General features: G+C 38.3%; 1 protein-coding gene across 4 annotated transcripts in view; it reads left to right on the top strand.

The window, feature by feature from the left end:
- GRM5 (glutamate metabotropic receptor 5) overlaps window positions 1-16,124 on the top strand; it is a 667,058-nt gene that overhangs the window by 612,149 nt on the left and 38,785 nt on the right. The window contains exon 9 of one of the 4 annotated variants that reach the window (XM_020993808.2): window positions 9,100-9,196. The exons of the other annotated variants lie outside the window; for them this stretch is intronic. Within the exon in view, the coding sequence (XP_020849467.1) occupies window positions 9,100-9,196 (97 nt within the window). The remainder of the gene's footprint in view (window positions 1-9,099; window positions 9,197-16,124) is intronic. 4 annotated transcript variants of the gene reach the window in all.

Raw genomic sequence — 16,124 nt, 5'->3', positions numbered from 1 at the left:
GGACAATAGTCATGAGGTCTGGGAAGTCTCAGAAGATTGTGCTAGGCTGGACACATGCCTTTGGTAGATGGTAGACCTCCTTGTTGTTACCATCATATCAACAAGTACTCCACTGGTATCCCCATCATGGAGTTACTGACCATTACTTGTTTCTTCCCTTTCTTTCCCTTTCTTTCTCCCACCATCCCCTTTTCCTCTGTCCCTTTGACAATCATGCTATCTTCTACATTACATTCTTCTGCACTCCAACTTCCCGATGCAAGTCAAGATCCCTTCAGCCCTTTTTGATTTTCTTTTATTTTTACCTTGATAGCCTCTATTTTTTCAAGGCAATCAATTATCTTTGATATCTAGAGAGTGAATATACATTACTCCAGACAGAGTGAACATCTAGCCAGCCAGCCTTTTTATAATCTCCTCTAGGAGTGAGACTAAACTACTCCTTTTCAATAGATATGTGTTTTGCCAGGGAAGAAAGAAAAATGGGCTAATCTCATCTCTATCTACTCTATTTATTAGAAAATTTTTTCTTTACATAAAGTTTACATCTACCTCCTTCTAATTTGCATCCACATGGTTCTGCCTTGTAAGGCCAACCATAATAATCTAAGGAAGAAAGGTTGGATAGAGTATTGGATTTGGAGTCAAGAAGACATGAGTACAAATCCTGCATCAGACACTCACTAGCTCTATGACACTGGGGAATTAACTTAACCTCTCCTGGTCTCAGTTTTCTCAGCTGTAAAATGAAGGGGTTGAATTTGGTGGTCTTTCAGATCCATTTCATCTCTTAACTAGGATATTATGGTCATAAGATCCTCCTGCTATGTGATGACCCTTTAAATACTATTGCAACAATGGGAATCAAACTATGCCTGCTCAATGGCCACTTGCTGAGGATGTACATTTATGTTTTACAATGACACAGCAGCCCCTGATTGGTCACTGTGACTGGGGGCTGTGTTCAGTAGGATTGGTCACTGAATAGGAAGAGCTGACTATTTTGTGGACAACAAGAAGTGAGATGAGAAGGCTTCTGCTATTGTTTAGGCTGTTCTTCTTAGGACAATGTAGCACCAGCTCCCCCCTTGGACTTCCAGGAAGGAAAATGAGGAGGTAGTCTTTACCCTCAGATAGAGTGGTCCAAATGAGAACAGAGACCTTGTTTGTAATAGCCCAGAGATTAGGGCCCAATCAAAAATCTTCCTCTGACATATCCCCAAATCTAAAAGACTAGTCAGGTATTGCTTGATTATCTTTAAGATAATGTGCCTTAAGAGGCACAAGCCTCAGCAAAAGGCTAATTGCATCTTCTCAACAAAGGCAAGCCCCTGCCCCTTAACAAGAGGTCAGCTGTGTCATTTTAACTTCTTCACACCTTCTTCATGCTAAACATCCTTCCTTCCTCCTGTGAATCCTCTTACAACATGGTCTTTAACCCTTCCTCCATCCTGGTCACTTTCTGCTGGTTGTACTTCAGTTTTTAAATGTCCTTCCTAAAATATGGCACTCAGAAATTACCCCAAAGTTCCAAATGAGGTCTAGCACCATTTTTTTTTGATTTGGGGCCCCAAATCTAAACATGCTGTACTCTGGAAAAGTTACCTGTCTCTTTAGACATGAGAACTTCTGAGAAACAACCCCAGTAATACTGTTTAATTTTGCTGTGACGAATATTTATTGAGCAACTACTATGAACCCATCACTCTGCTAGGTCCTGAAGAAAGATGTGAAAGAAATGTAATATTCTCTGTCTTCATGAAGCTTACCAGATTTGTTCATTGATTCAGTTCAATTTAACAAACAATTTAGTAGGTAGCTTTTTTTCAAAAGGCTTTGTGACAGGCAAAGAGGATAGTAGTGATGATGATGATGATGATGATGATGATGATGATGATGATGATGATAACGGACATTTCTGTATTGCTTTATCTGTTGTAAAGCACTTTACATGTATTGTCTCATTTGATCCTCACAACAAACCTGTGAAGTAGGTATTGTTATTATTATTCCCATTTTACCTATGAGGAGACTGAGACTGAGAGGTAAAATGATTTGCCCAGGGTCACACTACAGTGTGCTCTCAACGGCCTAACCATTTAGTGATGAACATAATATAAAACAGATATGCATATAACAGGAATAGAAATTTGAATATGACTTCATAAAAATAAAATGTTACGACACTGTGAAATGTTACTTCCAGCATGTGAGATCGAAAAAGGCATCATGGAAGAGGCGGTATCTCAACTAGACACCTAAGGATGGGAAGGATTTTAGCTTGTGAAGGTGGGTAGAGAAGGGAAGTTATGTCACAGGACACAGGAAGCATGAGTATAGGTGAGGAAGAAGAAAAAATTAAAGAATGGTATGAAGTAGAATTTGGCTGACCCATAGGTCACATGAAAGGGAGCAATGTGAAATATGGCTGGAAAGTTATGTTCAAGACAGATCGTGAAGGACCTTGTATTCAGAGTGAAGAGCCTGAATTTTATCCTGCTGTGGAGCCACCAAAGAGTTTTGAACAAAAAGGTGACATGGTCTGGTAGTGGTCCTAAGACGATTGCTTTGGCAGTAACGTGAAAAGGAGAAACTGGGGCAATGAGAGAGACTGGGAAAAAGAAGAACATTTAGGAGGACATTGTAATAGACCAGGAAAGAGGTAATGAGGAACTGAATTACAACAATTAGTTATCTGTGCCAGTTCTGTCTTTCAGGAAAACAAATGGACTGACTTCTGTCCTTCATTTAGATCCTCATTTTTAGTGTGATCCTTCACATTTCGCTTACCCCCTCCCCCTAACCCCTGATGTAGTACTTCTTCTGCAAAATTAAGACTATGGCATCCACTATTGAGAAAGATATTGAACCATGTAATATCTTCATTTTAATATAAATTTTATTAATATCTTTTTTTACATCACTGATATTACATAACTAGTATTTCGCCCAGTATCCCTCCTCTTCCGTCTTCCTGGAAAACCATCCCATACAACAAATAGTATTTTCAGCAGACTTTAAATGCTCATCAATTATTTGTTGAATGAATGGAATCAAATTAATCAGTGCTGAAATCTAGTTGTCCAATGCAGAGTGGAATCGCAGCTTTGGAGATGAGCCCTCTGTGAATGAGAACTAGGCTGTTATGATCCTTTTTTCTCCCACTTATGCCTCCAATAAGGAAGACATTAATCTGTACAACTCAGGACACTGCTGGAACACTGAGGCTCTATTTTGAAATCCCTAATGTATGACAGAGTCTGAAACACACAATAAAAAAGATCTGTCTCTTTGTACCAAAATCAATTTATTTCAGGAAGTATCACATAGTGATGATGGTCTAGTTCACAGTGACTGCCAGACTTACTTCAAATTACAAATAACAAACCTTCATTTACCTAAGGATTGCAAAGCACCTTCAACAGTCCTTTGAAGGGAGGTAGTATAAGGATAATTATCTATCCATTTTACGGATAACATAATGGAAGCTCTGAAAGGTAAAATTGGCCGTGATTATACTAATGGTAAGCATTTAAGGAATATTTCAAATCTAGTTTCCCTTACTCAAAGTCGAGCATCCAATCTACCACGTTAGGATGTCTCCCTCTAATAGTATTTATAGCTATAAAGGATGCTGTCTTTATTCTGTTATGAGATCCTTCTGAAAGCTCAGAGCGTGTGGCCTCCTTTGATTTCAATTCATGATGAAGTAATTAGGAGTGAGAGAATATTGCCGCTATAAATATTAACTCATAAAGAATCATCTGCCTTGAGGAGAATGTATTGCATGGCCACAGGCAATAAGTAGTGAATGGATGAACTCAAGGCCTCAGGGGCAAACCCACATGAAGCCTCTAGTCTACAGGCATGATTCAGCTGCGGTATCATAGTACCTTGCTACTTGGAAATGAACACCATGGGTCCATCTAGAACTAAACTACAGTAAGATAAAAATATTACAGTTAATAATTGGGACAGAAATAAGTTTTAAATAATAGCAACAGTCCCAGTGGTCCTTTTGGCATAAAATCCAAGCTTATTATCAATGGCCAAGTCATTAGTCACATAACTGGAACAGTTGGACTGTGCACATTGAACGCTGTGAGCCCAGGGTTTCTCAGACTCAAAGCTGTGTTCTAATATTATTAGTACATCATAATTTTTTGTCACTGGGTGGCTGTGGAGACAACCAAAATTTGTTTAATCCTGAAACTATTTGTCATCTGGGTGTCTTCCAGAAAGAAAAACAACATAATGTACTAAGAAGATTGAGTCAGGAGTCGGAGGACAAGGCTGGGTTCTAATCCAAATTTTGGAACTACTTAGGTTGAGTGACTCTGAGAGAGTCATTATCCCTTTCTAGATCATGGTTTCTTCATCTGTAAAGGGAAGGGGTTGTACTTTAAGATTCTTTCAAACTTAAAGGATTTATAATTCTATGCTAAATAGTGATCTGATGATCACAGCATTGGGTTCCTAACAACTGACTCAAAAAAAATACTCAGGGACACACTTTTAAGGTTCACCTGAATTATTAACACTTTCTTTTCTCCTTCACTTTCTAAAGTCTGGACAATCAAGAAAACAATAAATCAAGCTCTGATTTGTAGTCTTTGCCAATTTCTAAAGTGTAAATGCTCACAGTGAAAATTTAACAATTGACTCTCAGAAGCCAATAAAAGCTGGCTTCAGCACACTTCTGCCCATCTCCATCCTTCGTTAGCACATGAGTTGCCATGGACGTGCCTACTTGCTGATTAAGTCGTTACCCAGAAGGAAGGTGATTTCTGAGATTTTAGCTGTCCAGTCATTTCAGTTGTGTCTAACTCTTTCTTCATGACTCCATCTGGGGTTTTCTTTGCAAAGATACTGGAGTAGTTTGCCATTTCCCTCTGTAGCTCATTTTACAAATGAGGAAACTGAGGTAAACAGGGTTAAATGACTTACTCGGGGTCACATAGCTACTAAGTATCTGAGGCTAGATTTGAACTCAGGAATAGGAGTTTTCTGACATCAGGCCACCAGTCTGCCCCCTGAGCCACTTAGCTGCCCCTATGAGCTGCCATCACTACTGCTCCTCACAACAAAGTGGATGATACTGCTGAGGGAAGTTAGAGTTTGAATATGGTTTGTATGAAACCATTCTCTCCTGGTTCTCCTCCTACCTGTCTAGCCACTCCTCAGTCACCTTTGCTCATTTTTCATCTATGGAGATCCATGGTTCCACCAAGTCTCTATCCTGCACCCTCTTCTTTTCTCTCTCTATACAATCTCAATTGGTGATATCAGCCACAATGGCTTCAATTATCATCTCTATGCAGATGATTCCCAGATCCAATCTTTCTCTAAAGCTGTAGTCCTGCTTCACCCAATGCTTTTTGGACCTCTCAAATTGGATAAAAATCAACATGTCTAAAACCAAATTCATTATCTTTATACCCCAAACCATCCTCCTTTCCTACTTCCTCTTATTTTCTTTTTCTATCCTCCCAATCATCCAGACTCATAACCTCAATGTCAGCATCAACTCACCACTCACACTCACCCCAAATATCCAGTCTGTTTTCAAATTGTGTTATTTTAATCTTCATGACATCTTTCACCTATGTCACTTTCTTTCTACTCACACAGTCACCATCCTGGTATATGTTCTCATTGCCTGTCTTGTAGACTATTGAAATAACCTTCTAATTGGTTTCCCTTCATTATCTCTCTGCATTCTAATCCATCATCCACTCACCTGCTAAAGTGATTTTCCTAAAACACAGATTTGGTCATGTCACCCCACTACTCAATTAACTCCAATGGCTCCCTATTACCTCTGAGATCAAATATAAAGTCCTCTGTTTGGCATCTAAAGCTCTTTGCCACTTATTTTCTTCTCATGTTTCCATTCTTCTTAAACTTTACTCCCCTCCACACTCTACAATCCAGCTGCATGTACCTACTGTGCCTGGTGCATGCCACTCCGTCTCCTGATCACATACCATTTTCACAACTGTTCCCCATGACTGGAATGCTCTCCCTTCTCACTTCTGCCCCTTACCTTCTTTTGTTTCCTCAAGACTGAGCTTAAATCTAGCCTTATGCAAGTAGCCTTTCTCTGTCTCTTTTACTCTCCCACTAATTTTTCCCCTTGAGATTATCTTCCCTCTACTCTGTGTATCTTGTATGCAGATAGTCATTTACATGTCATCCCCCTCTTCCCATTAGACTGTGAGCTCCTTGAAAGCAAGGAATAGTATTTTACCTTTTTTGTACCCTCAGTCCTTAGTACAATACCTGGCACTTAGTAGATGCCTAATAAATGCTTGTCGACTTATTTAGCTTCTTTATTACCTTTCATAAACCTGTACTGAATTATTTCAGTTGATAGATAAGTACCTGAAAGAAAATCTATTTCTCAGTTGTTGTGTTTCTCATTTTTTTAAAATCTCCAAACTATATCTCTTCCTTTTCCTCACTTTCCATAAATCTCCATGTGCTTATTTGATTTTTCCCCTTCAAGGTAAGTAAGCAAAACCTGCATCTCAATGGCTTAATGGATGGAATAATTGTTATTAGCGATGGTGGTGATGATAATAATGATGTAAGGACTGGTGACAGTAATGGTGAAGGAAGTGGTGATGGTGATGTTAGACTGTGGTAAGTATTTGGTGGTGATAGAAAAACTAGTGACCATGGTAGTGATAATTGTCATAATGGAGGCCAAGGTGATAGATTTGGTCATGTTGATGATGAAGCTATATAGTACAGAGGCAAGTGTACTACATTTAGAATCACAAGCACCTTGGTTTAAATTGAGGCTCCACCATTTATTAAAAGAGTGACCTTAAAAATTTTACTTTACTTTCCCAAACTTCAATTTTCTTTTGTAAAGTGTAAAGTGTAAAATGAAGGACTTAGAGTAAATGGTTTCTAAATTCCCTTCAACTCTAATTCTGATAGTCCTATAATTGCATGATGGTGATGATAGAGGTGATGGTGTATGGAAGGCTGTTTCTGATAGTAGAATGACGGTGAGGGCAGTGGCAACAGAAATAAAAAGCCCATAAGACTTTATATCAGATGGCCTAGATTTAGTCTTGGATACAACCTCTAGTAATTATAGTCTAATGTCTCTTTCAAAATTGTTCTTCAAGATATTTGTAAAAGATAAGAACATATTCAAGATAAATATGAGAGTCTAAGAGAGCACCTGACTTTGACAAATTTACATTGCTTGGCCCCAATAAACTACATGTTCAGATACTTAAAGGTTAGGTGGATGTGTTTGCTCATATGCCATCAATGATCTTTGAAACATTGTGAAGAATAGGAGAGGCACCCAAGTATTAAAGAAGGGAAAGATTGCCCCAGTTTAACAAAAATAAAAGAGTAAAAAGAGAGTGCTCAAATTTTAGATTATTTCCAGTGGATAGAGCACCGGTGCTGGACTCAAGAAGACTCGAGTTCAAATTCAGCCTTATACGCTTGATCACTTGATACTTACCAGCTGTGTGACTCTGGGCACGTCACTTGACCCCAACTGTCTTGCAAAAGAAAAACGTAGATTATTGATTTTTACTCCAATTCCTGTCAAAAATCTAGAACCTATTGGTAAAGAGACAGTCAGTGAATATATAAAAAACAGCAGTAGCCATACCATACTTTCTTTTTCAAAAGGATTATTAAAATGACCTATCAAGCTAATGATATAGATCCAGTTTATCTCAGTTTTTGAAAATGACTGGAAAGAATTTTTCAGGCTTTTCTTAAGGAAATGATGGAGAGATATAGAGTGGATGATAGAACAATGAGGTACATTTGGAGCTGGTTGAATGGTTGGACCCAAAGAAAAGTCATTAATTGTTTGATGCCAATTAAGAAGATTTCTGGTGGCATTTGCCTGCTACCTATGCTTGGCCTATGCACTTCAACATTCTTATAAATGATCTGGATAAAACGCAGATGGTACAATTTTCAATATTTCCAATTAACACAAAACTGAGAGAAATGTTAATCCGATAACTGAGAGTTAGGCTCCAAAAATGTCTTAATGGGTTAGAACATTTAATTGAATCAAACTAAATGACAATTTGGGGTAAATGTAAAGTTTTATTCTTGAGTTAAAAAAATCAACCTTACAAATATATTCTAGAGAAGAAATGGAGTTTCAGTAGACTACAAACTCATAGTGAGTCAACAATTTAACATGGCCACCAAGAAATGCAATAATAGGGAACGTGAAGAAAGGTGTAAAGAAAATAATACACATGTAGAATACCCTAGTATAGTGTTCATTTCTGTATGTCACATTTTAAAAAGAAGATTGACATGTTGGAGAGGGTCCAAAGGAAAAAGTCTAGATCGCATAGGGCCTTAACTTCATGCCACATGAACATCAGATGAAGATATTGAGAATTAGCCTGGAGAAGATATGATTTGTAGAGAACATGATAGCCCTATTCAAGTATTAGTAGGACCATCATCTGGAAGAGGGATTGAGTTTGTGTTGTTTGGCAGAATTAGTAGTAATGGGTGGAATTTGTACAGAGACAAATTTTGGCTTTACGTAAGAAAAATTTTCCAGTAAGTTAGAATTATCCAAAAGTGAAAAGGGTTATTTAAGGAAATAGTGGGCTGTTCTTCATCAGAAGTCTCCAATCAAAATCTGGATGATCTGCTGTTGAAGTATGTTATTTAAGGGATTTTTGGTCAGGAACAGATTGGACTATAAGGCTTCTGAAGTCCCTTCTAGCTATGAAATTCTGTGATTCTGCAATCCTGCCAATTGAAAGGGGAAGATGTGAATTCCATTTCTAATTTTACGACTTACTAAACTATGTGACCTTGAGCAAATTATATCATTTCTCTGATCCTCACTTCCCCCATCTGTAAAAAGTAATAATAGCATTTGTGCTACTTAATACAAATGGCTGTTTTGAGGATCAATCAGAATCAAACAACGTAATGTATTTGAAAGCGTTTCATAATCTCGGGTCACAATACAAATGTGATGGATTATTATTATTATGATTTATTATTATTATTATTATTATTATTATCATTATCATTACCATGCTACTAATGCTCTTCACTGTGTTTCCTTGAGCTCAGTCATGAACCAACCCTGAATCTACCCTCAGCCCTTTCCCTTGCACCTGTCTCCACCAAGCTTCCCAGTGAATCGGCCTGTCCTAAACAATCTTATGAGGTAGGTAAAGTTTGCCTTCCATGCTCTCCACTTTCCCATTATGGCATCATCCTAACTGTGGAGGGGAGAATCAGGCATCTGTGAAGATAGATGCCTGGTGTCAATGCCTTGATTTTACAAATGGAAAAATTGAACCAAAGTGAGTTTATTGGACTTGTCCTAGGGCACACAGTAACATAACTCAGGAATTCAGTAACAGAACAAGAACATCACTCTTCCCACTCTACTAGTGTGTCATCATAATTGATAGACTCTACCTATCAAATCCATTCCATCTTTCGAAACTCAGGTCCTTCTTCCTCCATAAAGCCTTCTAACAACATTGACTTCCCCGTCCAATCTGTCTGCGTTATACATTTGGTTTTCATTTGCTTATATGCTATTTTCTAATATCCTCTGTTTTATATATGTACAGAGCTTCCCCCAAAGGAGTGTATGTTTCTTGAGATGCGGATCTATGGAATGTGCTTCTTAGGATTTATCCAACAATGCCTAGCAAGTGCTCAGTGATGACCTACTGCCCTGGATGGTACCTGCCCTTTTAGTCTTTCCATTTTTTAGGTGATTTTCAAAAGAAAAAATAGTTGTGAGAAATGAAAGCATTCATATTGTTTTTATTACAGCAGTTGTGCCCACTCGAGGTAAAACCAATTTAATTAAGGGAGTCTCTAAGAGCTAGCCAATGATGCCAATACTGCTGAGAATCACATTATGTGACACTATGTAACTATACTCCCCGATGTTTGCTATAACAGGGAGTTTTCCTTGACCCACATGGAGGTAAATACGCTCACTGTAATTATGTGTGATTGTGTAATTACAATAAGATGTAAGCGATGATAATATGAGTAGAAGAAATCTCATTCAATTTGTTAGCACTAAGGGAAAGCAATTACTGTATATGCAGTGGACAAGGAGAAAGGGCATTTCCAGCAATGCATTTGGGATAATGTAGGAAGGGAGACAAAATTATTTTCCAAAAGCACGGAATCTGACCTTGTCATTCTGTTACTCAATAACCCCTGGTGGATCCCTATGGCCCCTAGGACCAGATACAAAATCCTTTATTTGACATTTTAAGTTCATTTCAACCCAGCTCCAACTTTCCTTTCCAGGATTATCATATCATACTCCCCCTCACTGACAGACTGTCTTCTTTATTGCTGCTCGTCCTTGACACTTCATCTCCTGCCTCCTTGCCTCTTGAAAAGATTCCCCCTGTGCCTGGGCTGTATCTTATACATACGTCTGCTTCTTGGAATCCCTAGCATGCTTCAAAGCTTAGCTTAGGCCCCATCTCTTACATGAGGGCTTTCCTGATCCCCTCAATCATTTTATATTTAATATTTATTTTGAATATAATGTGTATATACCAATACATGTGCATCTCCCCTTAACATATTTTAAGCTCTTTGAGAACAAAAATTTGTTTTTCTATCCTCAGCACCTATCACAGAACTTGGAACTTAATGAATGCTTACTGATTGATTGACATAAATATCCTCATTTTTATTATTTGCAAGGACATGGATTTCTATCACCAAGCTACACAGTGGTCAAAGTATATGGAAAGAAAATAAGCATACTATATGAATATGGATACTATATGAACTCCTTCTCTTAAGAAAGCATTTCTTCTGAACCCTCATTTCAAACTGCAGATTGTGTCATGTTCAATTTATTTCAACAAACATGTATTAAGTTCCTGCTGTATGCAAGACCCTGTACCAGGCACTGTATCCTGCTTACTTTGTGGACTATGATCCCAAAATGAATTATTACACCAAGGGTATTTATTCAATAGCAAAAAGTCATTAAGCACATCACATAGGCAGCTAGATGGATTAGTGGACAGAGTACTGGACCTGGAGTCAAAAAGACCTGGGTTCATGTGCAGTTTCAGACACTTACTGAGCAAGTCATTTAACCTGTTTTTCTCAGCTTCCTCATTTGTAAAATAAGCTGGAGAAGGAAATGGCAAATCACTGCAGTATCTTTGCCAAGAAAATCCCAAGTGGTGTCATAAAGACATGAATGAAACAACTGAACAACAAAATATGAAACCTACTGCCCTAAACACTGGGGATACAGAGATGAAAAATTCACAGTCCCTGACTTCAAGGAGATTATAGTCAAAGAGCAGAGCTATACATATAAACAAATAACCATAGCTCAAGGTAGAATGTGATGGGATTAAGAGAAGAGATCCAAACAAAGACTTGCAGAAAATTTGAGAAGGAAAGAATACCGTGAGGAGTGGAGTGGGGGAGGAGGTCAGGAAAGGCTGACTCATGGAAGAGGTATCACCTGAGCTGAGGAGGAGGAGGAGGATGGTATCACTTTATACTTCTCATGGTATTTTCTGATGCATAAGGACAGTCTGACCACCACTGGGACACATTGTCCTACTGACTTTCAGGCTTCTACGTTGACTTGTAGTGACAACTGCTCCTACAAACATCCACATTCCCTAGTTATCAATCACTTTTGCAAACTTAGTGGAAATGAAAACCTGAGAAACCTTGGAATACATTATTTCATTTGACCTTCACAGCAATCCCTTCTTCTACTGAAGGAGGCAGTCTAGAAAGAACAGTTAGTTTGTACCTCTAGATTCTAATCATCTGCCTCGTGCTTGGTGTTGAGATAAGAGGTAGCTTTGAAGAGATCTGCTTTGATATGGGTACAGAAGGTCAATATCATTAACCAGACAGGCCCACAGACTAACAGACCTCTAACCAGTCTTTTGGTCTTTAATGACCTGTCTACAAAAAAAGTGAAAATGCTAAGTGGGAAGAAAGGAACTCATTCTAGCTTTTACTAGAATACGCAAAGATAAATCCCAGACACTGTGGTGGGTATATTGAGGACTGGGCCTTTGTAACAGAGCCAATCTATGAACTATCTGTTTAATATAATGCTTATTTATTTATTTACTTATTTATTAAATAAGTTTCTCAGGTGATTCCATTATCTATAGCTGAACTACATTTAGCAAGTTTGTGGGAGTCAAGCAAAATTTTCTATTCTTTTCTCCCTCCCGTCTTTGCAGAGGTGGGGAACTGGTTGTAGCATATTAGATACACTTATGCTTGGTGGATTTATTAGTTAATCATGCTGAACTATTTTCTCTTTCTTCTTCATTACAATGGCTGGCTTTCTGGGAAGAGGAGAAGGGAAGGATATATTTGAAAATGAAAGTGATGTTAAAAAAAAAAGACATCAATACCTTTTTTTTAATTATGCATCCCAAAGAAGAAGCAAGTGTCAGGTCTAAAAGCTATTCCTTTCTCATAATAATCACAGATATAAGTGCTTTAGTGTTTATAAGTCATTTTTTCTCCAAGCTGCCCTGTGTTGTATAATAGCAAAATACTCTCATTTCACAGATGAGAAAATTGAGACAAAGCAATTTGACCATTGTCATACAATCCATAGGATCATAGATATCAAGCTGGAAAGGATTTTAATGGCTATCCCTTTTAAAGATGAGGAAGCTGAGAAATAGAGAGGTAAAGTGATTGTCCAAAGTCAAAAAAGGAATAAATGTTAGAGGTAGAATTTGAACCCAGGCTTTCAGAATCCAGAACTGATGATCTTTCCACTACCCTACTTGATTTTTGGTTTCCTCATTTCAGATACAGCTCAGGTGATACCAAGCACCCTTCTGTTCAAAAGTTTCTTCAGGTAGAGGCAGACTTCATAGCTACAAAGTTGAATGAGCCGGCGGAGCAGCAGACAAGGCAAACCTGGTCTGCACAGAATATCAGGGCTGGAAGGGATTTCCAGATCATCTGGGCCCAAGCCAGATCCAAATATAGTTGGAAAATATTCATCAAAATAAGTAAAAATGCAACAAAATGTAGGTAACATTACATTATAAAACTAAGTCCTCAGGGATCCTTATGTAGGGATGAGTGACCCCATTATTATTTGATGTTGACATCACTACCCTACACCAAATTACTTTTCTCTTCTGTCTCCTTCCTCATTCCCCATGACTGCCTGATAACTCAGAAGGAATGGAGGCATCTGACAGGAACACAGATAGGGTCATGAGGCAGATTTGGTCCCCGTGGGCCAATGAACTACATAAACAACTATGGCTGAGAGGATGGGAGTCAGTCACAAAATATTTATTAAGCACCTACTGTGTGCCAGGCACACTAAGCTCTTGTTGATGTCGTTACTGTTTAGTTGTGTCCAACTCTACATGGACTTTGTCCATGGGGTTTTCTTGGCAAAGATACTGGAGTTGTTTGCCATTTTCTTCTCCAGTATATCCCTATTTTACCTTGAGGAAGTGAGGCAAATAAAAGTTAAGTAACTTGCCAAGGGTCCCACAACTAGTGAGTATCTGAGACTAGATTTGAACTCAGATCTTTCTGACTCCAAGCCCTTGCTCTATCCCATGCACCACCTAGCTGCCCCCTAGGTATAGGTAAAAGACAAAAGCCTTCAAGGCTCACAGTCTAAAGAAGGAAATCTAGGAGAGGCTGTGTATCTTGAAGCCAAAGTCAGAGGCTTTCAGACTAGAAGAAATCTTACAGGCTATTGATTTTAGCCACCTCATCTTAAAGGTAAGGAAAGTGACAATGAAGTATGAAGGCTTACATAAGGTCACATAATAATAATAACAATAACAGCAGTAATGATAGCTAACATTTATATAGTACTTACTATGTGCCAGGCATTATGCTAAGGACTTTCCAATTATTATCTCATTTGATCCTCACAACAACCCTGGGAGATAGGTGCTATTATTATCCCCATTTTACAGTTAGGAAAGCTGAGGCAAACAAAGTTAAGTGACTTGCCCAGGGTCACACAGCCAGTAAGTGTCTGAAGTTAGTCTTGAACTCAGGTCTTCTGGACTCCAGGCCCAGTGATTTATCCACTATGCCAAATGGCAACATAGTTCACTACACATCTGTGTTGTTTGACACTGTGCCATCTTATCTGATAATAATGGATGATGGAGACTGAGAAACCAGGAGTTTTGGAGACAGAGAATAAGCATCTATATGGCCCCTACTATGTTCCAGTCACTATGATAAGTACTTTTTACAAATATTACCTCATTGGAGACTCACAACTCTGAAAGGTAGGTGCTATTATTATTCCCATTTTACAGTTTAGGCAACTGACATACCAAGTAAATGTATCAGGCCAGATTTGAACTCGGGTCTTCCTGACTCCAGATCCAGCACTCAGTCCACTCCATCTACAACTACCTCCATAGATATAGTAAATAAGAGGGCCATCCTAGTAGCAGAGGAGCTTAGAGAATTAACCAGGCCCTAGATTCCAAGTGGAATGTTTGCAAGATTGAATGTGAGTTAGCACATGGTTTGTATCCAGATAAATCTTGCTCTTGGGTAATCCCCCAGGCCCTCTCTCAAGGTGACCTTAGAGCTTCCCTTTGAGAAAAAGATAAAATCAGTTGGAGTGTTGTCTTAATAAACACCAGCTTATCTTCCTTATTCTCTCTCCCTGTTTGAGTCTACAAGCTTACTGCTAAAGAATAATGATGACCTTCAAAACTTCCTGTATAACAAAATATTGATGGTGCAATGTGTAACAATGAAGCAAAGTGTCCACTGAAAAAGCAATTACTTAAAATTATTCATCTCTTTAAATACATTCCCATTACAAATGGAATTAAGATATCCTTCAGGATTTCTCTGAAAGCCAAGAGAAAACTCTTCATCAATAGAACATTTAATCTAGGGTTTATGATTAAAGCCTATTTATCTTCATTAAATTGTCAGTTTTTAAAATAAAGCAACGTGCTCATAGTTTATAAAGAAATAAATTGTGCTCACATAGTCATTGCCATCAAATGAGAAAGTGAATAGCATGGGACTTGGTGGTTGAACATCTGGGATCTACTCTCTGCTCAGCCACTAACTACCTGAAGGAACCTGGGAACTTCACTAGATCTCCCCATGCCTCAGTTTCCTTTAAAATAAAGAAGTTGGATGAGATTTCTGAGATCCTTTCCAATTCAAAACCCTGAAGTAATATGATTTTTTTACTAAATGAACTCTAAGGCCCCCTCATACCTAAAATCATAATTCTTGTTTTATTGAAAAAATAAATGATTTGATAAGAGGCAGCTAGATGGCACAGTGGATACAGTGCCAGGTCTGGAGTCAGGAAGTCTCCTCTTCCTAAGTTCAAATCTGGCTTCAGACACTTACTAGCTATGGGACCCTGGGCAAGGCACTTAACCATGTTTGCCTCAGTTTTCCTATCTGTAAAATGAGCTGGAGAAGGAAATGGCAAACCACTCAGGTATCTTTGAAAAAAAAAACACCTCAACTGGGGTCACAAAGAATCTGACATGACTGAAACAACTGAACAACGACAAAGCTGGGTAGTGCAGTAATAGAACACAAGACATAGAGTAAGGAAGAGATCAGGCCAAATCCTTCCTTATACGCTTACTAGCTGTCAAACTTTATGCACATCCTTTAAGCTTTCTGGACCTCAGTTTCCTAATCTGTAAAATAGAGCTGATAATATCATCTATCTCACAAAATTGTTGTGAAAATGAAATGAAATAATATATGTAAAGTACTTGGCAAACTATTTTTATAAGAGTTTCGGACCCAAAAGGGAACTTGAAGGTCATCTGACCCCTCCCTGTTCATTTTACAGGAACATTTATGAGAATCCTGGGGTTACGGAAGGGGAAGGGATTAGTCCCAGATCACACAACTAGTTAAAGACCTGGAGTTTATGAATAAATCAATGAAAAAACACTTATTAAGCTCTTAATATGTGTAATTCCCTATGCTTTTACAGAGGATTCAAATACAAAAGCAGAAACTTCCCCAGTCCTTCAGGTGCCTACATTTGAAATAGAAGAAGTGGTAGGGAAGTGGTGATTAGACAGGACTATTTGGTTCTGGAAAATAACAGG

This window comes from Phascolarctos cinereus, unplaced genomic scaffold (genome assembly GCF_003287225.1).
Source record: "Phascolarctos cinereus isolate Bilbo 61053 unplaced genomic scaffold, phaCin_HiC Scaffold_726;HRSCAF=1367, whole genome shotgun sequence".
NCBI lineage: Eukaryota > Metazoa > Chordata > Mammalia > Diprotodontia > Phascolarctidae > Phascolarctos > Phascolarctos cinereus.
This window is presented reverse-complemented; position numbering and strand designations above follow the sequence as displayed.